Consider the following 25,670-nt stretch of genomic DNA (forward strand, 5'->3'; position numbering starts at 1 on the left):
TGTATGTATGAATCTTTTTTATAGGTATATACATATGTATATCTTTGTGGCTAAAGAAATTTTATAATGGGGCCAGGAGGTGGTGCACCTGGTTAAGCGTACACATTAAAGCACACAAAGACCTAGGTTCAGGCCCCTGGTCCCCACCTGAAGGGGGAAAGCTTCATGAGTGGTGAAGCAAGGCTGCAGGTATCTCTCCTTTTCCCTCTCAATTTCTCTGTCTCTATCTAATAAATAAAATATTAAAAAAGAAATGTTATAACTATAATTATGTTCTTTATATTATTTTATAGCCTGGTGTTATAATACAGGAACAGGAAATTAAAAAAACAGTATAAAAGGATACAAATAGAAAGGAAGTGTCCCCATCATCTAAAGCTCAGAGGCAGTTGCTTTTAACTATTTGTAATTTTTAATTGATTTAATTATGATCAATAAGTTTGTGGGATAAGAGGAGGAAAGTTCCATACAATTCTCACCACCAGAGTTCTGCATCCCACCCCCTTCATTGGAAGCTTCAGATTCTTTATCCTTCTGGGAGTATGGGCCCAGGAACATTATGTGGAGCAGAAGGTGGAAGGGCTGATTTCTGTAATTTCTTCTCCATTGGACATGGGTTTTGGCAGATAGCTCTATACTCCCAGACTGTGTCTATCTTTCTTTAGTGGACCAGGGAACTAGGGAAGTGGGGTTCCAGGATACATTGGTGAGGTCATCTGCCCAGGGAAGTCAGGTTGGCATCATCTTCAAATTGGTGGCTGAGAAGCATTAATACATAAAGCAGAACAAATTGTTTAATAATCAGTAACCTAAAGGTAAGAATAGAGCAGATGATATTTGGGGTATCCATTTTAGAAAAGCTATGTACATATTTTTAATGAGTAAGCTGTGGCTTAGGAATAAATTAGAGGCCAAATCTATAGAAACAATGATGGAAGGTATATGCATTAATAAAACTCCTCTATATGTTTTGAAAGAATTTGGAGTTTCCATAGATGCTAAACCCCTATGAATTTTGAAAATATTTTTTTAGAGTTCATAATTAACTTTTCAGTATGGTATCAAAGATTGCATTGATTCCATTTCCTTAAGATCACTTTGTCGGAGTTCAACTAGGATATATTGGAGATATATGACTTGATGTGTTCACGGAGAATATAGAGTAGGAATAGAGTATGGGATGGGGCATATATTCTTATATCTCTTTCACCCTCACACACAGCCAAGAGATTATAACTACTATTAATTATCTCTGTGGAATTTGAAGACTTTAGCATATTTATATATAAGTACGGTAATAGTTCAATAAATATAAGTTTAATTATATTTACCTTGTAAACTGGGAAAAGAGAAACACTTCTGCTTGTTTGGACTTCTCCTAGATTTATTCCATGACATCCAGTCAACAATAATCTTAGTACGAATTACACTGGAAGACAAACAAGTCTCTTAAATACCAGTAACTGGCAAATCTTTTTGATGTTGGAAATCATGACAAATATTTTTCTGTTTCCAAGATGAACCCAAGTGTGAGGATGTCACATAACTGGGATACACTATTTCTTTAATAAATGGGACATTCTTAGACCACTACAGGATAAAGTAAATTAAATTGCCTATGTATAGCTAACGGATTAAGACATGCATATATTGCTAGTCATATATAGTACTAAAGAAAATGCACAAAAGTAAAAAAAAAAACCGAAGTAAGTTTTTAAATATACTTAAGTAAAATGTGATGATATAGGCAATAATTTTACTATAAAAACAATGCACAGTAGGTCTTAAGTAAAATAAAACAAAAAAGAAACCTTTAGGTGGCGGCCAAGAGCTATGATTATGAATTCCTTACTGTGCTTTTATGAGAATTTATGGTTTGGTTGAATTTGGTCATGTTAAACTATTTAAGCTACCATAATTGAGTACAACTTAAATATGATAAATAAAATTATATTTGGAATGAAATATATTTGAATGTTAATATCATCAAATAATCAAGGCAAAGTTTTTATTAAACAGCAGGTGTTCCAAATCTGAAGATTATTTGGGATACCGTGTCTAAGGCAGTAATTGTATTGGTATTGAATCATGAAATTAATTACTCCTGGCAGTTAACCAACTGTCTTAGTCTTGAAAGAAATTATCTTCAAATAAAATGTCAGCATTTTAAGAACTCAGAAAGTGTTATAAAGATGTCAAACTTCAGAGTCTCATTGTGCAATTGGAAACTCCACTCAGAGTTGACACAGACTCCCGAAAAAAGGTCAATGATCTAATTTATTCTTACAACATCTGTCAGAAGCTTTGACTTAATGGAGTACTAATGTGTTGTTTTCCCTCCTTCTTCCATTACTCTTTCAAATGAAAGTTTATGATCAAATCCATGATGTACTTCAACTTTGGAAAAGAAAAGGGAAAAAATGATAAAGTATTTTTGTAAAAGACTATGATTTTGTGATGATGTTACTTTTATCTTCCTGCTTGTTCTTTTCCTCAGTTTGTATCACCCTACTAAAATGGACAACTTTAAGCATCACTGTTAAATATTATTTTTTAGTAATTTTCTATAAAAACCTTTTTTAGCAACAAGGTGATGCCTCAGTAATGATGCACATGCCATATATATTTTCCACTAATTAATGTCAGCATTCAAAAATTATATTGCATGAACTGTCCAGGAGTAAAATGAAGCTAAAACTTGAGACCTGCTGGATTTATGAGGTAGAAATTCATTATGTCATCATGATTATTTTCAAGCTGATGTTCTCAAGGTTGGTAATGTGGATAGATGATTCTAAACCTGGTTCTGATGGTATAAAAAGTGGCAAAATTACAATCAGATTTTTTTGCCACCACGTTTATCACTGGAGTTCTGTGCCTGAAGGACAAATCCATCAGTCCCTGTGGCCATCTCCACCCCACCCCACCTCAACCCTGGTTTTCCCCCTTTCTTTTACCTGACAGGACAGAGAGAAATTGAGAGAGGTAGGGGAGATAAGATAAAGGAGTGACAAAGAGAGACACCTGCAGCACTGCTTCACTGCTCATGAAGCTTCTCCCCTGAAAATGGGGACTTCATGCTTGACCCCAGGTCTTTGTACATGGTAATATTGTGCTCAACTGGGTACAGTAATTCCTGACCCCTCCTTTCATTTCTAAAATATTATTTTTTCCGGATATTTTGAGAGTAAAATCAACATGGCTGGAGTGGAAATGTTTGCCTATTTGATGACTGAAACTGGAACCATGGCTAAGTTTCACTGAGTAGTGCAAAATGAAATACTTATAGTCAAAGCCTCACATGTTTTATGAAACTGTATACAATAACCTTTTTAGTATTGTGCGGTGCCCATTTTGACCAACTGTGTATGTTATCTTCATAATAGTTTTAGTAATAAGGCAAAGTTAGAAGAGGTTTCTCTGTACTAAGACTTTTATATGATAGTGATTAGTTTCCATATCACAGTCTTTTTTTCAGAATATGAAGTTTATATATACAAGGTGAAAATGGTTAATTAAAAAACAGCAAACTAGGAAAGCAGAAGGGGCAAATAACTATAGTGGATGAAAATGACTGACCAAGGCTTGAGTATCATATAATCTACAGATATTATAAGACAAATATTTTCTTATAGATTTAAAAGACTGAAACTTTATCATGTTATCAATGTGACCTTTAGGTGCTCTATAAAAACAATCTAAATTAAAATTTGACCTAATTTATTATTTATACAATAAAAATGTTATATATATTCTACATAATTTATTAACTCTACTCTCTATGCAAGAACACAGATAATTTGTTGTTAAGAATCAATTAACAGAGAGGAAAGGGTTGGTGTGAGGAAAGCAGATTTAATTAGGTGGAGATTCGACTTCCGGAGGCGGAGCTACGAGCAGCAGATCGCTTTCTCTCCTCTCCTCTCCTCGCCTCTCCTCTCGCGGATCAACTAGGAATACCAAAGGAGACCACCCGGACCGAAACAAGACAGGACTAGAATGACCACAGGAACCCAGTAAATCACCCGTGAGTACAAACACGCGTGGCTGGTGACAGAGAGGAGAGAGGGGCCTAAGGAGAGATTAAGTGACTGCTAACAGTTCAACAGTTTATCAGTGGAGACACCACCTCCAGTCTCTCCACCAACAAGGGGACAGCTGAAGGGAGGAAAGGACTCCCCAGAGACTCACCAAGTGATAGAGTTTAATAACCAACATATATAAAGAGCTTGCCAGACCCAACAACAAGACAACAAATAACCCCATCCAAAAATGGGGGGAGGACTTGGTCAAAATATTCACCACAGAAGAGATCCAAAAGGCCGAGAAACACATGAAAAAATGCTCCAAGTCTCTGATTGTCAGAGAAATGCAAATCAAGACAACAATGAGATATCACTTCACTCCTGTGAGAATGTCATACATCAGAAAAGGTAACAGCAGCAAATGCTGGAGAGGGTGTGGGGTCAAAGGAACCCTCCTGCACTGCTGGTGGGAATGTAAATTGGTCCAACCTCTGTGGAGAACAGTCTGGACAACTCTCAGAAGGCTAGAAATGGACCTACCCTATGACCCTGCAATTCCCCTCCTGGGGATATATCCTAAGGAACCCAACACATCCATCCAAAAAGATCTGTGTACACATATGTTCTTGGCAGCACAATTTGTAATAGCCAAAACCTGGAAGCAACCCAGGTGCCCAACAACAGATGAGTGGCTGAGCAAGTTGTGGTATATATACACAATGGAATACTACTCAGCTGTAAAAAATGGTGACTTCACCGTTTTCAGCCGATCTTGGATGGACCTTGAAAAAATCATGTTGAGTGAAATAAGTCAGAAACAGAAGGATGAATATGGGATGATCTCACTCTCAGGCCGAAGTTGACAAACAAGATTAGAAAAGAAAACACAAGTCGAACCTGAAATGGAATTGGAGTATTACACCAAAGTAAAAGACTCTGGGGTGGGTGGGTGGGTGGGGAGAATACAGGTCCATGAAAGATGATGAATGACATAGTGGGGGTTGTATTGTTAAATGGGAATCTGGGGAATGTTATGCATGTACAAACTATTGTATTTACTGTTGAATGTAAAACATTAATTCCCCAATAAAGAAATAAATTATTTAAAAAAAAGATTTAATTAGGTGATGGTCAAAGCTGAGAAAATGCTGATTTTATAAATATCTGTTGCAATGGGAGCTCAGAACATGTAATGAAGCCAGAGGGGGAGAAGAGGTTCAGTACAGACATCTGACTGATAATGCTGTCTGTCCAGCTAGAATATCTTATAACAAGCTTGTTTGTCTAATTGGAAGAGGTGTTGTAAGCAATGAATCACTGGAGCCTAGTGAGTATTCAAGATGGACTCATTAAGCGATACCTTAATGATTTACAATATGATTGTTGACGGGTGGGTATAATTTCTCATCTCCTTGTGATAGATAACTGCTGAATACTCTCACCCCCAACTTAGGTCTTTCTCTACCATCATGCTCCTTTCCCCCAGTCCTCTAGCCAAATTCCCCCTCTCCTTTACCACAGTTCTTTGTTTTTGCAATACACCACACCCAGTCCAAACATTACTTTCTGTTTTTTTTTTCTTTTCTGTCCTTGTTTCTTAATTTCCTCCTAGTAGGTAAAATCAGCTTGTGTTGATCCTCTTTTTGACTTATCTCATTTACCATGTCTCCTTCAAGTTCCAACCATGATGAGGCAAAAGTGGTGCTTACATTATTTTTAATAGCTGAGTAGCATTCTACTGTGTATATATACACCTCAAATTTCCTAACTAGTCATCTGTCTTTGGACATCTGGGTTGCTTCCAAGTATGTGTTTCTATGAATGTATGTGCACATATATCTCTTTGGACAGGTGCTTTTTTTTCCTTTCAAAAAGCCCCTAGGAGAGAAATTGCTGTACTAAGGGAAGTCCATTTCTAGTGTTCTGAGAAATCTCCAACTCATTATCACAAAGGTTGGAATAATTTTCATCAACAATATATAAGAGTTCCTTTTACCTACATTCTCACCAACTGGTTAATCTTTTCCTGGGCTGTTACATGACAGATTCTGGCTTTAATTTTCCTTAAAATTCTACATGTGCAGAGCAAAATAGAGTCTTTAATGTTTTCTCACTTATACCATTATGCTAATGCTAATGGATTTAGTATATAGATACATTAAATACATATTCATAGAACATCTATACAATATATCTGTATAATCATTCAACTTATATGATTATATTGTCATGGATACCTTAGATACCAGGATACAGATCTCACTAGTTCTAATTATGCTCTTAAACCAGAGTGGGGAGATTGGAGACTTCTGGAGGCAGGGCTATGGAGCAGCAGCAGCTGTGTTTCTCTCCTCTCCACTCCCAGGTCAACTAGGAATAAAATATCAAAGGAGATCATCTGGGACCACAACAAGGCAGGACTAGAATGACTTCAGGAACTTGAGTGCAAATATGTGTGGCTTGTGTACAGAGAGGAGCCTAGGGAGAGATTAAGTGGCTGGTAACCTTCCAGCAGTTTACCCGTTGAGACACCCCCTCCAGTCTGTTTCACAAAGACAAAACAAAACAAACAAACAAACAAAACTGCTGAAGGGAGGAGAGGACTTCCCTAAGTCTCACCAAATGCAACTGTGAGTCTCCATTGCTATTGCCCTCAGAGGCTGGAGCATCAGGAGGGGAGGCTCTGTGCTGACATCAAGGGACAGAAAACTAACAAAAAAACTCAGGAGAAGATCTATACCTCCATGTCCTAGTGGTAGGGCTGTGTGGTGGGAGCCTTTTCATGTTCTCTTGATGAGAACATAGTGAATAGTTGCCTCAGAACCTACAGACTATAATTGGGACTTATTCAGAAACACACAGGGCCCAGTAATGCTGGCTGGCTTGCCAAAGAAGCTGAATTGAGCCTGGAGATTTGGATTCTTGGGGTGTGAGAGTCTCTTTGCATAACGGTGTTATCTCTAACACACCTGCTTTATCTTTTGGTCAGGAGTGAGGGATTAAGCTAAGAAGCCTATTTATACTTTTAAAGCCCTCAAGCTCCCATAGTCTACAAGGAAGAAAAAGAACAAAAGAGACTTTTAAACCACAGTGCTCCAACTCAGGGATTAAAATAATATTGAAACAACTGTCAATTTCCACAAATGTGAACCCTTTAAATACCTTATTTAGACAGAAGTCAATCCAGGCAAAAGTGATCAGTAATTTGAAAAGTACTGAGAGAGGACTTCATAACATAATATATAGAATGGTTAAACCAACAAGAAGAAATATTGGAGAAATGAACCAGGAAAAGAGTCCAGCTAAAATCCCCCCAAAGGTTGAAGCACAAAATAATGAGGCCAACATCCAAACACTAGTTAAGGGTATAATCACAGGAGTGAGTAAAGAGTTTGAAAGAATTGTCATTAGAAATACAGAAACAACAAATGAGACTCTGGAAGAAAACACTAATTATCTCAAGGTTATTAGGGAGTTGAAAGCTGAAGTAGCTGAGCTAAAAAGGCAACTAGCTGAACAAGCTATCAGAACAGTATCAGAACAAGGTAACAAAATAGATGAACTCCAGAAAATAGTAGAGGGGAGAGAATAGAATAAATGAGGCTGTAGACAGAATTAACAAGATCAAGGATGAATTAGAAACAACTAAAAAAAAGTGAGAGATCTCAAAAAAAGATTAAGAGACACTGAAAACAACAACAGAGACCTATGGGATTACTTTAAAGAAATAATATACGCATTATTGGCTTACCAGAAGAAGAAAGACAGGGAGGGGAAGAAAGCATTGTTCAGGACATAATAGCTGAGAATTTTTCTAGTCTAGACAACATCAAAGACATGAAGGTTCAAGGAACCCAGAGGGTCCCAAACAGAATTAACCCAGACTTAAAAATACCAAGACACATCAATTTAGAATGGAAAGGAATAAGGATAAAGACAGGATCCTGAAGGCTGCAAGAGAAAAACAAGAGTCACTTACAGAGGAAAACCCATAAGATTAGCAGCAGACTTTTCCACACAAACATTACAGGCCAGAAGAGAATGGCAAGATATCTATCGAGTACTCAATGAGAAAGGCTTTCAACCAAGACTACTGTATCCTGCTAGACTGTTATTCAGACTAGATGGAGACATAAAAAACCTTCTCAGAAAAGAAACAGTTGAAAGAAGCAACTATCATCAAGCCTGCCCTGAAAGAAGTTCTGAAAGTTCTCCTATAAACAGTCAGACCACCATACATATGACATCTATCAGGACACTCTAAAAATCTATAGGAATGGTGTTAAAATATCTTCAATCTTTGATATTAATAAATGTCAATGGCCTGAATTTACCTACTAAAAGGCACAGAGTAGGATAATAGTTTAGAAAACACAACCCAACAATATGCTGTCTACAGGAAACACCTAACTCAACAAAACAAACACCGACTCAAAGTAAAAGCATGGAAACTATCATACAAGCCAATGACCCACAAAACTGGGTATGAACCTTCCCAACAATAAAAGTCCCGGACCTGATGGTTTTAAAAATGAATGCTACAAAACCTTCAAGGAAGAGTTAATACCTCTACTTTTAAAAGTCTTCCAGAAGATTGAAGACACTGGAATACTCCCTGCCAGCTTCTATGAAGCCAACATCACCCTGATACCAAAAGCAGACAGGGACACAACCAAAAAAAAAAAAAAACTCCAGACCAATATCTCTGATGAACATAGATGCTAAAATATTGAACAAAATTCTAGCTAACAGGATACAGCAGTATAGTAAAAAGATTGTTCATGGTGATGAAGTGGGGTTTACTACAGGGATGCAAGGTTGGTTTAATATAAGTGAATCAATCAATTTGATCCACCACATCAATAAAAGCAAGATCAAAAACCATATGGTCATTTAAATAGATACAGAGAAAGCCTTTGACAAAATACAACATCCCTTTATGATCAAAACACTACAAAAAATGGGAATAGATGGAAAATTTCTCAAGATAATGAAGTCTGTATATAGCAAACCTCCAGCCAATATCATACTCAGTGATGAAAAACTGGAAGAATTTATCCTCAGATCAGATACTAGACAGGGGTGTCATCTATCACCATTACTGTTCAACATTACTGTTGGAAGTTCTTGCCATAGCAATCAGGCAGGAGCAAAGAATTAAAGGGATACAGATTGGAAGAGAAGAAGTCAAACTCTCCCTATTTGCTGATGACATGATAGTATACATAGATAAACCTAAGAAATCCAGCAAGAAGCTTTTGGAAATCATCAGGCAATACAGTAAGGTGTCAGGCTACAAAATTAATATATAAAAGTCAGTGACATTCTTCTATGCAAATACTGTTAGAAGAAGATGAAATCCAGAATCAATTCCTTTTATTATAGCAACAAAAACAATCAAATATGTAGGAATACTCCTAACCAAAGAAGTGAAAGATTGTATACTGAAAATTATGAGTCAATACTCAAGGAAATTGAAGAAGACACAATGAAGTGGAAAGATATTCCATGTTCATGGGTTGGAAGAATTAACATCATTGAAATGAATATACTACCCAGAGCTATATACAAATTTAATGCTATCCCCATCAAAAACAAATGCTACAAATGTTTGTCAGGAACCAGAAAAGACCTAGAATTGCCAAAACAATCTTGAAAAGAAAGAAACAGAACTGGAGGCATCACATCTCATACCACAAATTGTATTATAGGGCCATTGTAATCAAAACTGCTTGGTACTGGAACATGAATAGACACATTGACCACTGGAATAGAATTGAGAGCCCAGAAGTAAGCCCCCACACCTATGGACATCTAATCTTTGACAAAGGTGCTCAGACTATTAAATGGGGTAAGCAGAGTCTCTTCAGCAAATGGTGTTGGAAAAAAATGGGTTGAAACATGCAGAAGAATGAAACTGAACCACTATATTTCACCAAATACAAAAGTTAATTCCAAGTGGATCAAGGATCTGGATGTTAGACCAGAAACTATCAGGTACTTAGAGGAAAATATTGGCAGAGCTCTTTTCTGCATAAATTTTAAAGACATCTTCAATGAAACAAATCCAATTACAAAGAAGACTAAGGCGGGAGTCGGGCTGTAGTACAGCGGGCTAAGCGCAGGTGGCGCAAAGCACAAAGACCGGCATAAGGATCCCGGTTCAAACCCTGGCTCCCCACCTGCAGGGGAGTCGCTTCACAGGCAGTGAAACAGGTCTGCAGGTGTCTATCTTTCTCTCCTCCTCTCTGTCTTCCCCTCCCTCTCTCCATTTCTCTCTGTCCTATCCAACAACAACAACAACAACAATAATAACTACAACAATAAAACAACAAGGGCAACAAAAGGGAAAAAATAAATAAAAGATAAATATATTAAAAAAAGAAGACTAAGGCAAGTATAAACCGATGGGATTCTAATAAATTAAAAAGCTTCTGCACAGCAAAAGAAAACACTACCCTAACAAACAGACCCCTCACATAATGGGAGATGATCTTTACATGCCATACATCAGATAAGAGGCTAACAACCAAAATATATAAAGAACTTGCCAAAGCCAACAAAAAGAAAACATAATCCCATCCAAAACTGTGGAGAGGACATGGATAGAATATTCACCACAGAAGAGTTCCAAAAGGCTGAGAAACACATAAAAAATGCTCCAAGTCTTTGATTGTCAGACAAATGCAAATAAAGACAACAGTGAGATACCACTTCTCTCCTGGAAGAATGTCAAACATCAGAAAAGGTAACAGCAGCAAATGCTTGAGAGGTTGTGACATCAAAGGAACACTCCTGCACTACTGGTAGAAATGTAAATTGGTCCAACCTTTATGGAGAACTGTCTGGAGAATTCTCAGAAAGCTGGTTTTCATTATGATCCTTCAATTCCTCTCCTGGGCATATATCCTAAGGAACCCAACACACACATCCAAAAAGATATGTGTACACATATATCTTAGCAGCACAATTTGTAATAGCCAAAACCTGGAAGCAACCCAGCTGTCCAACAACAGATGAGTGGCTGAACAAGTTGTGGTATATATACACAATGGAATACTACTCAGCTATTAAAAATGGTGACTTCACCGTTTTCAGCCCATTTTGGATGGAGCTTGAAAATATGTTAAGTGAAATAAGTAAGAAACAGAAGGATGAATATGGGATGATATCACTTTCAGGTAGAAGTTGAAAAACAAGATCAGAAGAGAACACACAAGTAGAACCTGAACTGGAATTGGCGTATTGCACCCAAGTAAAAGATTCTGGGTTGTGTGTGTGGGAGAATATAGGTCCAAAAAGGATGACAGAGGACCTATTGGGGGTTGTATTGTTATATGGAAAACTGGGAAATGTTATGTATGTACAAACTATTATATTTACTGTGGAATGTAAAACATTAATTTCGCAATAAAGAAATTTAAACAAAAATCCAGAGTGGATTATTTATCTTGATACATAATACAATCTTATTATGTATGTGTGAAAGTGTATAAGAGAACAATAAATAGGAAAACCTTAAAATAATAGTAAAAGCACTATAGATATATACATATTTAATGATATAGTATTAGAAAAAATATTGTATTCAATACATTCTAAATAGTTGATTTACATATGGAATAAGTAAGGTCATATTATGGGCCAATCCTTTCAAATAAAGAGAGAGAAAACCTTTGTGTCATTTTCTTATAACTATTGCTCCTAAAACTACTATTCATTCTGTGTCATATGTTTATTTTCTTATTACTCAGTTGAGCACATAGTGTATAAAAGTTATTTTATCTTCAGTGGCAACAAATCAGCACACTGGTCATACTGATTTCATCTTGGTTTTCACTTCTTGATAATAGTAAATAATGCCTCATCTAGACAAATGTAGAACATGACAGATTTTATTGATTCTATTCATGGTGAATCTGCAGGGAGATAAGAGAAAAGTTTTTAAGAAGCATTATAGCCTTAAAGTCTACTATTTTCTAAATATAGTTTCCTTATCACTATTATTGTTTAAAATATTTAAAATTTTCATATCATAACTTTTTACAGAAAATCAGTGTGACTAGGATTCAATTAGGGAAAAATACACAGAAAAGAAAGATACTGATCAAACTTCTAGTACACAAATTTCTAGAGGATAAGGAGGCAAAAAGTGTAAGAAAAGAGAGGGCAGGCATAGATAGCATTATGGTTATGCAAACAGACTCTCATGTTTGAGGCTCCAAAGTCCCAGATTCAATCCCCCCGTACCACAATAAGCCAGAGCTATGGAGTACTATAGTGTTTCTCTCTTTGTCTTTCTCTCTCTGCATCTCTCTAAAAAAATAAAATAAATAAAATGCTTTTAAAAAGAGTAAGAAAAGAGAATAAAGTGAAAATTAATATAATACCAAAAAATCTAAAGATTGAAAAATAAACATTATGAAACAAAAGTAAACCTATAATAATAATAATAATAAAATGATGAAAAGCAAAAAGAATAGTAGAGCAGCAAGAGGACAAGGAGGTCAGATCTTAAGGGGGGAAATGGCACAAAGAAACCTATAAAACAGCAGACAAAGAAGTGGGTGCAAATGTGGAGGAGTAGGTATGCAGAAGAAGTAAAGGTGTGATAAAGCAAAGACCTTCCAGAGTCAATTGATTTTGTTTCTACAGTGACATTTATGGAACTTGCAAAGGGGTGTGAATTATTTTATGGTTTTACAGTATCATTCAAAGTCCTGCAAAGTGTTAGGAATTTGGCATAGTATTGTGAACTTTAAGGAAGGATACCAACTTTACCTACTACTCAGTTGAAGTATTTGAATTTCTACCCAATTACAGTTTCCAAGTTCTATTCAAATGGTATAAACTGGTAATAGGCTAGGAAAATGCTAGATATTAGCGATAAAAGACAAAATAAAAATGTGTGTTTTTATTAAAAATCATTTTCTACCCAAATAGTCCAATTTGTAGTCTTGTTGCTCAAATATATAGTTCTTTTTAAAAACTTGCAGAAAATTCAGGAAGTTTCATGAAAAGCTCCAAAATTCTTAAAAAATATAAATGTAAGTTGTTAATATGAGGGTCAAATAGTAAAAATAAAACCATATATCGATTTAATCACCATTTGAAAATTCTTTTAGTCTAAGTAGTAAAATGTGCACCTTTGTTTGGAGATGTTTAAAGTTCTTGCTGCCAATTACAACAAGAAGGCATCATTACACAAAAGTTATCGAAAGTAATTTCTTAGCATTATCTGCTTTCCTCAATTTTCCTCCTTCTCTTTACTAACTTATGAGTCAACTACACATTGGGTGAAGTTTTTCTATTTTCAAGTTGAGCTCTGTTTAAGTGTTCATTTTTGTTTCTCTGAGAGGACAAATATTGCCATGGAAACTGAGCAGCACAAAATACAGACAGCAGAGAAAGCTTTATAGAAAGAATCAAATTCATATCACAAACTTAACTATATAGTGCAAATACTAGCTGAGTTTTTCTAACACTTAACACATTATGACATTTCAAAATTATAACTTGATTGTGTGGCTTGCCAAATTATGGGACAATAAAAGAAAAGGAAACAGTATATTTGTTTTTCTTCAGGAAAATTGTGAATGCTTGTTTTTTTTTTATTAAACAAAATTAGAATCCATCAAACATATTAATTGTGGTTGTTGGATGCACTAAGTAAGAAAACTTACATTCAAGTTTTCCTTTATGGGAGGACTGTTCTTTACACACTGGAAGGTTTGTTTGTTTGTTTTAACTTGACATTTTATCTACCTCTTGTGAAATATTCTGGGCTTCAGGTCAGGTAAAGTGAAGGGATCAAGAGTTCTCACATGAACTAAAATTCTCAGTTACAATAACTGATGGTAGGAAGGCTGGGCTTTTGGGTCAGAAGTGATTTCTAGCATTATAGCATTCAGAAGCTGGTAGAGGAGGATATGGCAACAGGAATTGCAGGCTGTAGTAGCAAGCATCAAGACAAGAAGAGAAAAGAGCTTAGTTCAGTTGAAAGCAGAACTCTAGCCAGTGTTTAGGAACAAAGTGGTAAGGGGCCAGGTCAGATACAAACTAGAAGGGAGGGAAGGACTTAAGTCCTTAAGGACAAAAGAAAGCAGCAACTGGACTGGAGAATGTCTGCCAGAACAGGCATCTGATAAAGATGAGGAAATAGAATTGTTAAATAAGAGAGTTGACTAGATACATGAATCACAGGACATTCGATAGGCACCCTGGACACCAGGCCCATGTTAATTACAGACTCCATTTAATAATGGTAGCTAGAACTCTTAATGTGTTTCCTGGCTGCCTTAGGATTAATAGGGAGGCTGAGTGGAGCAGAGACTTAAAAATAAGGTTTCAGGCAACTAGGAATAACAAAAGAAACTTTGTCAAAACAACTCACCAGTATAACAGTATAATTCTGTGCTTGTATGACATTGGTGCTATTGTATGTAGGATGACACACTTAACTCACTGGCAAAAAAACCAAAACAAAACAAAAAAGCCCCATATTTAGATTTATGTTTCCAGCTGTACTTTAACAATTATTACATGTTACATTTAAAGTAACACTAATCCTTTTAATGATAGGAAAAATTAATTTCAATATGAGTTAACAAAATTTTAATATGTGTTTAGGTGCCATCTTTTACTTTGTATTTTTCAGAGTTCTGCAGTAGCTTCTTGGCAGAAGCTCAAAGCTACTACAGGAAACCAATCTGAGCTGAACTGTGGTTCACAAAGTCTGAGATCAACACACTGGCAACTCTTCAGCTTTCTGAAATAACATGGTCATGCTGTGTGCATCTTATTGCACTTTAGGGCCATGGTTCATTTATTTTATTATATTTTTTAAAATAAAATGTGCCTCTAAATCATGTTGCATTTTAACTTATAAGTTAGAAGAAAACAATTCATTTTGAAGTAAAATCTGTCTCCCCTACAACTCACCTCCCTAGACTCTTTCTATAGTCATAAAAAGTGGACATTCAAAAGAGGAAGATGTTAGACTTAGGGAAACATTAGGATTAACATGATACTAAGTAGATAAAGAAGAAAAATAAGCTGATAAATAGTTTTAATTCCTTGAACACGTAGAAATATTTTTAAATGTGTACTGTTCCTCTTGAGACAAAACTAGAGCAACGTGCTTGATTCCTCTCCACGTGACCCTGTTCGCAGAAGACAAACTAATTTTCCCATCTGTGCACAGTTATGTAAACTTAAAAAATAACTATCAAGGAAACAACTCTTCAGTGGTGGTTGGATATCTATGCGACAAAGCCTAGTTTATTTATTTTGTATTTAGGATATGTATAGGACATCTGGAGAGAATGGTGACTAGTTGGTTTAAGTTTGGCATTCTATATCTGAACTTGTCTGTCAGGAATGAACTTTTCATTGGTCTGTTTAAAGGACCCAGCTCCTTTTCATCGTTCCTGTCCTTGAGGTGTAGAGGTGCATTTCTTCCAAGGTCCCATCTCCTTTTTGCCTACTCACCCCCATGCTCCCTTTACCCTCATCCTGGGACATTGTAAACAAAGACCAGGATCTAGTAAGTTAATTTTGTAATATGCATGTCTTGCCCTAATTTTGCCTCTCCCAATGTGTTTATAAAAGCATTTTTCATTTATAGTATAAGAAACAGTATACAGTACATATCTTGATATTGGGGGGATGCAAAAACTAACATAGTTTAAGAAAGCAAGTTAGAAGAATAGTTAAATAATTATGAAATGAATTCAATGCAGACATTAGATGTAGGCTTTTAGACAAATCACACACTAAAGTGGTAAAGGTAGATTTTACTCAGTAATGCTACTGCAATATGGGGAAAATATCAGTGTGAATTGTATTCAACTTTTATGTGTACAGAGATGACTGTGTTTGGGAAGAAAGTAGACAAGGGTTAGGTAAAGATTTTCAGTGAAAAACTTATAATAAAAAGTGATAAGGAGAGATTTGGTTCATGTGAAATTCATCTGAGCTTGTTCACCTGTGATTATGAGTTAAGCTCCTCTCTTCCTTTATTCCACTTTTCTCTCTCTCTCTCTCTCTCTTTCCATTTTTCTTTTCTTTCCTTTTTCTTTTTTTGACAGAACAGAGAGAAATTGAGAGGGGGTAGGGAGTAGGGGGAGAGAAAAACACCCTCAGACCTGCTTCACCATTCATGAAGCATTCCTTCTGCAGGTGGGGAGCGGGGGCTGGAACCCAGGTCCTTGCTCATGGTGATATGTGCACTTAACCAGGCGTGCCACTGCCTGGCCCTTAAGCTCCTACTTTTCTGAAGAGACTAGAAGACAGAGTTCCTATATTCAAGTGTTGAAAGGAGCAGTGGATTTTTGAGGCAGTCGATTTTTTTCACTAGGCCCTTTATTTATGCTTTTACTTTCTTTTTTTTCCTGATAAAATTCTTACTTAGATTTTTATTGATTTAAAATTGGTTTACAAGAAATTATGATTTAAGAATATGGTTTCGTGTGTGTGTGTGTGTGTGTGTGTGTGTGTGTATGCACGCGCACGCACAACTCAACACAAAGTTTTTGTGCCCCTTTGTGTCTCTGCCCCACTCTCCCACCCTTTTTCCTCTGACTGCCACCATGTTTTTCAAACATGTGTCTAAGCAACATTGTTTTCAAGTTCATTTGCTTTAGTTATCAGGTTCTACAACTGTCTTTTGCTTCTTTACTTATTTCACCTTACAGATCCACCCATTTTCTCTAAGAAGCAATGTCATGTTTTTTAAATGGCTGAGTTGTAGTTCCTTGAATATAGATGGCATAGGTTCTTTATCCAGTCATCTGTTGGCAGGCATTTAGGTTGATTCTATATTTTGATTATTGTGAATAGTGTAGCTATGAACTGTGGTAGGAGTACATACACCATTTTGAATTAGAGTTTCATGTCCTTTGGATATATGCTTAGAGATGGCATTGCTAAGTCATAAAGTATTTTCATTTTTTAAAGGACTCTCCTTATCAATTTTTAGGCAATTATTTAAAATGGACAAAGGGATGCATGCTAGGGATGCAGTCTTGAGCTGTTAGCAACTATATTAGTATGTATTCAAATCATTATAGGCAAAGGCTCAAGTGAAGTCAAGGGGAAGACTCAGGAGTCTGGCTACACTTTGACCATGAAGGAATTGTTTTGTCAGTGCTAAGGAGAAATGTATTGGGGATTTCTTGAATACTACACATCTGAATTCCCTTGAGGGAGGCATATGAATTTACTCAGTAGATTTGGTGAGGAAATGAATGGGGCCATGTGTAGTCAGGTGTGTGACAGGAAATGAGGCTGTAAGGTATTTAAGAGTGAGACCAAACAGGCTAAAGTTTGGATTTTATCTCTAAGTCCCATACTTCCCACTGCATAGAACTTGTCTATGGATGATAGTTTTTCTTCTTTGTCTATAGATGATATCTTTTGGACCTGAGCTACAACATAAATCCTATTAAGTTAAACATAAAATTATGTTTTAAATCTCTCTAAGGAATAAGTCTTAGGCTGGCACTAATCTATTTTTAGGTGATATTTGCATATTGGTCTTTTATTTTTAACAGAGAGAATGTATTTCTGTTAAAATTTAATGAAATTTCTTTTTCATTGACTTTTTTTGTAATATATTTCTTCACTAGTAAATAGTAGTGATATTCCATTTTAACTAATAAGTGCCAGAAAGCTTTTCTTTAAAACACATTTATTTCAGTAAAAAATTATGAATCTACTTAAAAATAAATGTAACAGAACTGAGTTGAAATGATACCATATTTTTTAAATTTTCTCAAAGAAGAGAGTAGTAGTGTCAAGTCACAGGAAAATAGCAAAAGGGGAAAACATGAATAAGAAATATATTGCTTCTTATTATTATTGTATATACAATAAAATTTATGCAGGCATATGGTTTTATAAGGTTTCAGTGTGTTAAGATTATATTGAACACACCTTTGTATTATCTACTATTTAAGCAATAAAGCTTGTCATAAAACTACCTTATCATTTGCAGAACCTGCCTTCTTACTGCTTTGTTTCACTCACAACGTGTTCTGGTTACTTTTTGTTCTGCCAGGCATTAATGCTAAGCTTTGTCCTTGGCTCTTACTGCACTCTGGTCTCAGCTTTAAACTACAGGGCTCTGTTTGGTTTTTATTTTTATTGCTTTCACTTTTGGAATATATTCTTTATTCACCCAAGCTTTGAATCTTTGTGTGTCAGGTTCTGCACTGGAACTTCTCCAGTTAAGGTATGCTTATAAATATGCTTTTTCTTTCTCACAGGATTATTCCTCCTTCTTTCTTGGGGGTTTAATAATGACTTTTTGTGTTATCATTCATTATGATACTCAATTACAGGATTCCTTCAACTTGTGTGTGGAGCCTCGATAAATAAAGCAAATGAGCTTACAATCAAACAAACAAAACAAAAACAAACTTGTCACTTGGGCTTTGTGAGAACAATGCTGGCTATCAGGAGGTGGACATAAAACTTTGGTGGTGGTTGCAATAACTGACACTTGTACAAAACACAATTTTGTAAATCATTAATTGAAAAATATTTTAAAAGGAAGAATGCCAAATATTTTTTTTATCTTTGATAGCAGTCAGCTATATTCTTTCTTGTTTTCCTTTTTCTTTTTCTCTTTCTTTCCTTTCCTTACATTTTTTTTTTGTTTACTAGTAAAGTTTTCAAAACAAGCCCTTAAATTTTGTTTTGTTTCTGAAACATCTGTCTTTTCCTTTTAAGTTTCTCTCTAGGGTGTTTATATAAAATTATTCTGCCTTCTTAAATGCTGTGTTTTATCATAAAACACATACATATGCATATACATTATACATATACTGTGTACCTGGCAGTATTTCCTTGTTAGTGACTTTTTCTCACTGGATACTTGTGGTGAGGTCAGTTTGCCTTTTAATTTTAATGAATCTCTCCAAATTGAGTCTGAGTTAAATGTTAAATCTTAAAGTGAAAATTTAGCAAAGTCAAATTTTTAATTCATCACATATCACTTATAATCAAATGAAGTAGTTCACAGTTTCTCATTTTTAACATTTGGGAGGAATTTTGCCACATTCGCAGTATAATATAAAACAATTAAAAACAACTAAATTTAAAACAATTTTTCTTTTTAATTTTTTTTTATTTGCTTTTTCCCATTTTGTTGCCCTTGTTGTTTTATTGTTGTTGTGGTTATTATTGTTATTGTTTTTGATGTCGTCGTTGTTGGGTAGGACAGAGAAAAATGGAGAGAGGAGGGGAAGACAGAGAGGAGGAGAGAAAGACACCTGCAGACCTGCTTCACCGCTTGTGAAGCGACCCCCACCCCCTTGCAGGTGAGGAACCAGGGTCCTTGTGCTTCGCGCCATGTGCCCTTAACCCACTGTGCAACCACCCGACCCCGTAAAACAGTTTTTCATATGGAGCTTATAGATATAATTAAATCTAAAAACAGTCTACTATTGATGATTACCTATTATTTCAATTATAGGATTACTTTTACTAAAAATTTCACTTAGAATAAAAAGGTATAATAAAAAATTCACTTAGCCAAGAATTAAAAGTCTGTACATGCATTATGATCATAAAAATAAAAGTATGCCATTCCAATAAAAATATATACTTTTTTGTTTTGACATATTTTATGTTAACATATCCAATAAAAATGAATAATAATGATTGGAGATGGCTGAGTAGTAAAACTCTGGGCAATATATTGTGATCACAGATATTCAAATTTAGTTTGAATTAGATCTTGACAACATAAAAGACAGGTAATAGTGTTCTAAAGATAGTTCAATAATGAAGCAATAATTGATTTAGGAGGTAAGAACTTCATTCTTTTACCTATTTCTCTCTAGAAAAGTAAATGGTGGTATCCCAATATTATAATTTACAGATCTGGAATGAGCCTAAATCCTTTAGACAGTATCTCCTCCTTGCTTAAATATTTGATCAATTTGCTTCTATGGAAACAATAATTTACATTGAAGTCATAGTTTTTATCAAAAGAAACATTTAGGAGAACTCACATAGATATATTAGTTTAGCGTTTCAGCAGAATAAACATAGGCTTCACTATCCCTGCTTAATTGTAATAACCTTTGAAAAATTTACCTAGTATTAGTTTTAGGATTCTCATCTGAACAAAGAGGGATTATATTTATTTATTTATTTATTTGTTATAAAGTGTCAATTAAAATGCTTATTATATGTGGTAATATTGCAAATGCCTACAAAGCTATATAGAATATATCCTTCCTCAAATGTCCCCTTTCAGAGCCCCCTTTCTTTCTGTGAAAAAGAGATTTTTTTTTTCCTTCAGTTCAATTTATTTCTTGATATAGAAGGTGATTCATTAAAGTTTATGAAGATGAGAGATTGATTATGGATTATGACAAATACAGATTATAATTGGAGTAGAATATTATGATTTGTATTACTTCATATATAATACTCTATTATGAAATATTCTTACAAGAATGATTTTATAATAGACAAGTCTTGTTCTTAAATTTGTGCAGCAAATATCTGTTACATATATACAATAAAATAGTTTAATAGAGTTCTCATTGAATTATACTAAGCAGAGCTAGAGCTGTTTTACCAATCTTGCTCTTGTTCCTAGCAATTGATATTTTAATAACATATCTTCTTTGCTGCATTAAAGTCTATCTGTACACTGGTAAGATTCTTTGGGAGTCGGGCGGTAGCGTAGCAGGTTAAGCTCATGTGGTGAAAAGCATAAGGACTGGCATAAGTTTCCTGGTTCCAGCCCCCAGCTCCCCACCTGCAGGGAAGTCTCTTCACAGGCAGTGAAGCAGGTCTGCAGGTGTCTTGTCTTTCTCTCCCCCTCTCTGTCTTTCCCTTCTCTCTCCATTCCTCTCTGTTGTAGCCAACAATGACAAAATCAACAACAACAATAACTACAACAAGGGCAACAAAAAGGAACTAAATAAATAAATATTAAAAAAAAGATTCTTCAAGATTTAGATATATATCTGTAAAGGCAAAAATGACTAATAAGTCAGTCAAATGGGAAAAAAGTAAGGAAGTAAAATGACAAAGACATTATAGAGGGAAAAATCCAATTTATTTTTATATACATGTCATTAAAGACTAATTCTTATAGGAATGTGCATTTTCATGTAATATTTAAACCAAACGAATCTGAGAAGTATTTACTTGTTTGCTATATTACACTGAATATTAACAGATCTGCATGACAAAGGTATGATGTAGAGAGTGACATGTATTTTTTTTCTAAAAATTACTATTATTAGTGATTTATAGAATTATGAGATACCAGGGGTATAATTCCACACCATTCCCATCACCAGAGTTCTATGTCCCCACTATCTCCATTGGAAACTGCAGTAGCTCTCTCAAGGTCAAAGATATGGGTATATATATAGATATATAGATATATACATATATATATCCACTTTTTCCTATGGTCTTGACTTCTCTTCCTTTATGTCACACCTCCACCTATTGCTACTTCTGAATGTCCTTCCTTTTTTCCTCTTCTCTTTTCAGGTCTTGATGGAATTAGTATTCTCTCTCTCTCTCTCTTTCTCTCCTCCCCCCTCATCTTTTCTCTTTCTCTCTGTCACTTTAAGAGGGGTAAAAAAGTCACCAGTAGCAGTGGAATTGCTGTCCAAGCACTCAAGCTCCAGAGATAATTTTGCTGACCCCAAAAGGGAAAGTTTTAATTTCTTTTTTTAAATCTTTATTTATTTATTGGATAGAGACAGCCAGAAATCAAGACGGTAGAGGGTGATAGGGAATAAGACAGACATTTACAACACTGCTTCACAACTCGCAAAGAATCCCCTTGCAGGATGCCATCAGGATGCCTGCCAGGCTTCCCTAGACTGAAGACCCCACCAATATGTCCTGGAGCTCCGCTTCCCCAGAGACCCACCCTACTAGGGAAAGAGAGAGGCAGACTGGGAGTATGGACCGACCACTCAACGCCCATGTTCAGCGGAGAAGCAATTACAGAAGCCAGACCTTCTACCTTCTGCAACCCACAATGACTCTGGGTCCATGCTCCCAGAGGAATGGAGAATGGGAAAGCTATCAGGGGAGGGGGTGGGATATGGAGATTGGGTGGTGGGAATTGTGTGGAGTTGTACCCCTCCTACCCTATGGTTTTGTTAATTAATCCTTTCTTAAAAAAAATTAAATTAAATTAAAAAAAAAAAAGAATCCCCCTGCAGATAGGGACTGTGGATTTGAATCTGAGTTCTTGCATATTGTAACATGTATGCTCAACCAGGTACGCCACCACCCAGCCCCAAAGGTTTTAATTTCTTAACAAGAAATCCAAAATTATTTATTTTGGCTACACATGAACTTTTAAAATTTTGCATCATGAGTCAGGTACATTTGAAGAAGATTTTTATGTTAGAATGGTGAGAGTTAAAAAAGCATTTAAGAGAAGCTACTAGACTTTTTTTTAGTAATCTGTGATTTAGTCTATTTTGCATAATTTTAAAAGTGAGGCAATTCTTGATAGTCTAGAAAGTAGTTTTGTGAAAATAAAGGTAATAAATATTTATAGAATTTCAAGAAAAAAATTCTTTAACTTTTGAGAGCTATTTGTTGAAAGGGGATATTAGATGATTACAATACATTGGTTGAAGTTGTGGTTGCAAACAAATTTCATCTCAAGTGATTCAAATAGAGAGATATTGAAACACTGGTTCTTAATGTTGGCTGTACATTGAAAAGATTTGGAGAGCTTTAAAAATATACCGATGCCTCTACCCTGCCTCAAAGGTTCTGCTTTAGTTGGTCAAGTTTGTGGCCTGGCTGGATTTTTTAAGAAGCTTCCCAGTTGATTCAAAGGTGTATTCTGGGTTAAGAGTTACTGTTTTGGTGAAATGAATGGTTTAAAAGATAATGCCAATGTTAAGAAATAAAGGATGGTAAAATTCCAGAATATTGGGGAAGATGTGGTCACACTAATGGTCAAAGAATAAAGGAAACTGTAAACTGACTCAGTGAGAGCTATAGCAGTGGAGAATTGACAATTTTTGCTGCAACTACTTTCAGACATTCAGTACTGAAGCAGGCTATATTTGTCAAAGTCCTCCAGAGAAATAGAACCAATAGGATCTCTCTCTTTTTCTCTCTCAGTCTATCTTTCCTTTACTTTATTCTTTAATTTAAGCAATTGGCTTAAGAGACTCAACTATAGAAGCTGGAAAGTTCAAAATCTGCAGAGTAAACACAAACTGCAAACCCACAAGTCACTACTTTGCAGTTCAAATCAGACAATCATTTGTTGGGCTGGATTCTAACCTCTCTCTTAGAAGTTCCTAGTTTGTTGTATTCAGGTATTCAATTGATTGAGTAAGGCTTGCCTACATTAAGGAGAAAAATTTGGCTTTACTCAATAACTACCAATTTAAATGTTAATTTCATTTAAAGGCCTCTTCAGGGAACATGCAAAACAGTATTAGGCAATCTGGTCACTGTGACCCAGTCAAGTTAACACATACAATTAAACAAGAGGAGAAACTGAAAAAGTACTTCAATTTCTTCCTTTTTTCTACTTTTCTTACTTTAAAAATTGTTAATGCTTTAATAGTGATTTATAAGATTTTAAAATAACAGGATGTTGTTCCAGGCCACACCAAGCACCAAAGTTCTCTCATCGTCCCAAAGTTCTCACCTGTATGGTGTTTTTAATAAGTCAGGTAAGAATGATTAGTGCCCTAGTATGCAGTCATAGAAATGAAAAAAAAAAAAAAAAACACTGAGTCCTGTGGCATTTAATTTAACATTTTTAGTTGTTTCTTTTTGTGTGGAATTGTCAATTACATAAAGGGGGAAAAACCATACTGATGTTGCAATGTATTGAAGTGGAAATATTTGTGAAGCAAAAGAACCTCTTATTTGAAAATTGGGAGAGTGCAGTAGGGTTAACATATGTAGGCTACACAAGCAACATATATCTCATGGTAGGTGATGTAATAGCAGTGGAGAGACAGTTTTTGGAACAAGAATGCACAGGAGAAAAATAAATACTAATTTTTAAGAGGTATAAAAATTATCCCCAAATATTCAGAGAAGTGAGAGAAAAATAAGAAGAGAGGGAAATAAAAAAATCAACTGAAAAAATAATTTAAAGATGAGGTTCCACTAAGGGATTAGGTAAATAATATTCATCTTGGGTTCATTTAAATAATGGGGCAAAGTTTATACAAAAGAAAGACTATGATGTGTGGAATTGTAAGTAGTGAGAGAGGATAATTCTTTTTTTTTTTTTGTCTTTATTTATTGGATATAAACAGCCATAAATCAAGAGAGAAGGAGGAGATAGACAGAGAGACACCTGCAGCCCTGTTTCACCACTTGTAAAGCTTTCCCCCTGCAGGTTGGGGCCCAGGAACTTGAACCCGTGCCCTTTCACACTATAACATGTCTCTCAACCAGGTGCGCCACCACCCGGCCCCAAGAGGAAAATTCTTTTAAGGGACAGCCTTATCAAAGAAAGGAAAGGGAACAGATTTTCCTTCCCCTCTTCCTTTCTCCCACCCCCCCCCCCATTCTCCTCCTAGAATTTAGCATAGTGATTTGTGGTTGAAATCTAACATTCTGGATGTGAGTTAATCCCAGAGTAACTCCCAGAGCTCAATCTTTATTCTGTTTCTGCAGATGTTCTTCTTTTTTTTTTTTTTAAGTGGCAGAGAGCTTTATTGTGCAGGTGCTCAGGAGCTCTTGGTGGGGCGGGCGCGCCTCCTCTTGACCATCACGGGCTTCTGGCTGCGCAGGATGGCGCTGGCCCTGCGGATGGCGGCCATTCGCAGGTCCGGCCGGTACTTGTTCTTGCGGATCATGTGGCGGATGCTGCTCAGCGTGGCCCGGGCGTTCTTGTTGATGGTGGTGCGCACGTAGGAGGTGGCCGGCTTCCGCTGGCCCGTCCTGCGCTTCATGACGACCACCACGCCTTTGCCGTCGGCCGCCGGCTCCACGCCCACCGTCTTGCGGTGGATCAGCCCGTTGTAGCGGAAGGAGTTCCGCGCCTTGAGGTTGTTGGGCTCCGTGCTGTAGGTCTGCTGGTTCCTCTTGATGAGGAAGCTGGAGCAGTTCCGCACCACCATCCACTGCAAGTGCGCCGACATGGCGGCAGCTCCTCTCGACGCGACTGCCGGAGACGGAAGAGTGCAGATGTTCTTCTAAATAGCTTCTCCACCACTGTTACTCCTTCCATCATCCAACAGTGGTGCACATTCACTGTTCAGTCCTTTCTTCTTCTTCTTCTAGCGTTTGCCCTTCTTCCGTAGCCAGTCAACAGCATCAGGTTGAGCCTGATGTAAAGTTTCGAGACCTCCTTTGAATCTGGAGAGGTGGCAGTCGTTGACTATGTGGGTCATAGTCTGTCTGTAGCCGCAGGGGTCCTTAATCATATACATCAATCTCATAACGTGCTTCCAAGTCTTAGTTTGACTGGAGGTATATTATGAACTTTGGCATAGAGGAAGTCATTTGATTTGTTCAGATTTGGGGTAGAAAGTCAGAAGACTGTGAATCAGATGACAATTTTCTTAATGTCTGGGAATTGCCTGAAAATTACAAGATTAGAGCAGCAGGTTTAGATTAGTCAGTGTAAAACAAGGCAGCAAGAGCTTAAAAAGAGAAAAA

The 25,670-nt window shown here is 36.2% G+C and overlaps 1 protein-coding gene across 1 annotated transcript; it reads right to left on the minus strand.

Annotated features, from left to right (window-relative positions):
* Positions 1 to 24,686: 24,686 nt before the first annotated feature.
* On the minus strand, positions 24,687 to 25,196 carry LOC103121726 (large ribosomal subunit protein eL28). The gene has a single exon (XM_007532260.3). The coding sequence runs from the start codon at positions 25,148 to 25,150 to the stop codon at positions 24,737 to 24,739; it is 414 nt and encodes a 137-aa protein (XP_007532322.1). The 5' UTR covers positions 25,151 to 25,196; the 3' UTR covers positions 24,687 to 24,736.
* Positions 25,197 to 25,670: the final 474 nt, after the last annotated feature.

This window comes from Erinaceus europaeus, chromosome 8 (genome assembly GCF_950295315.1).
Source record: "Erinaceus europaeus chromosome 8, mEriEur2.1, whole genome shotgun sequence".
NCBI lineage: Eukaryota > Metazoa > Chordata > Mammalia > Eulipotyphla > Erinaceidae > Erinaceus > Erinaceus europaeus.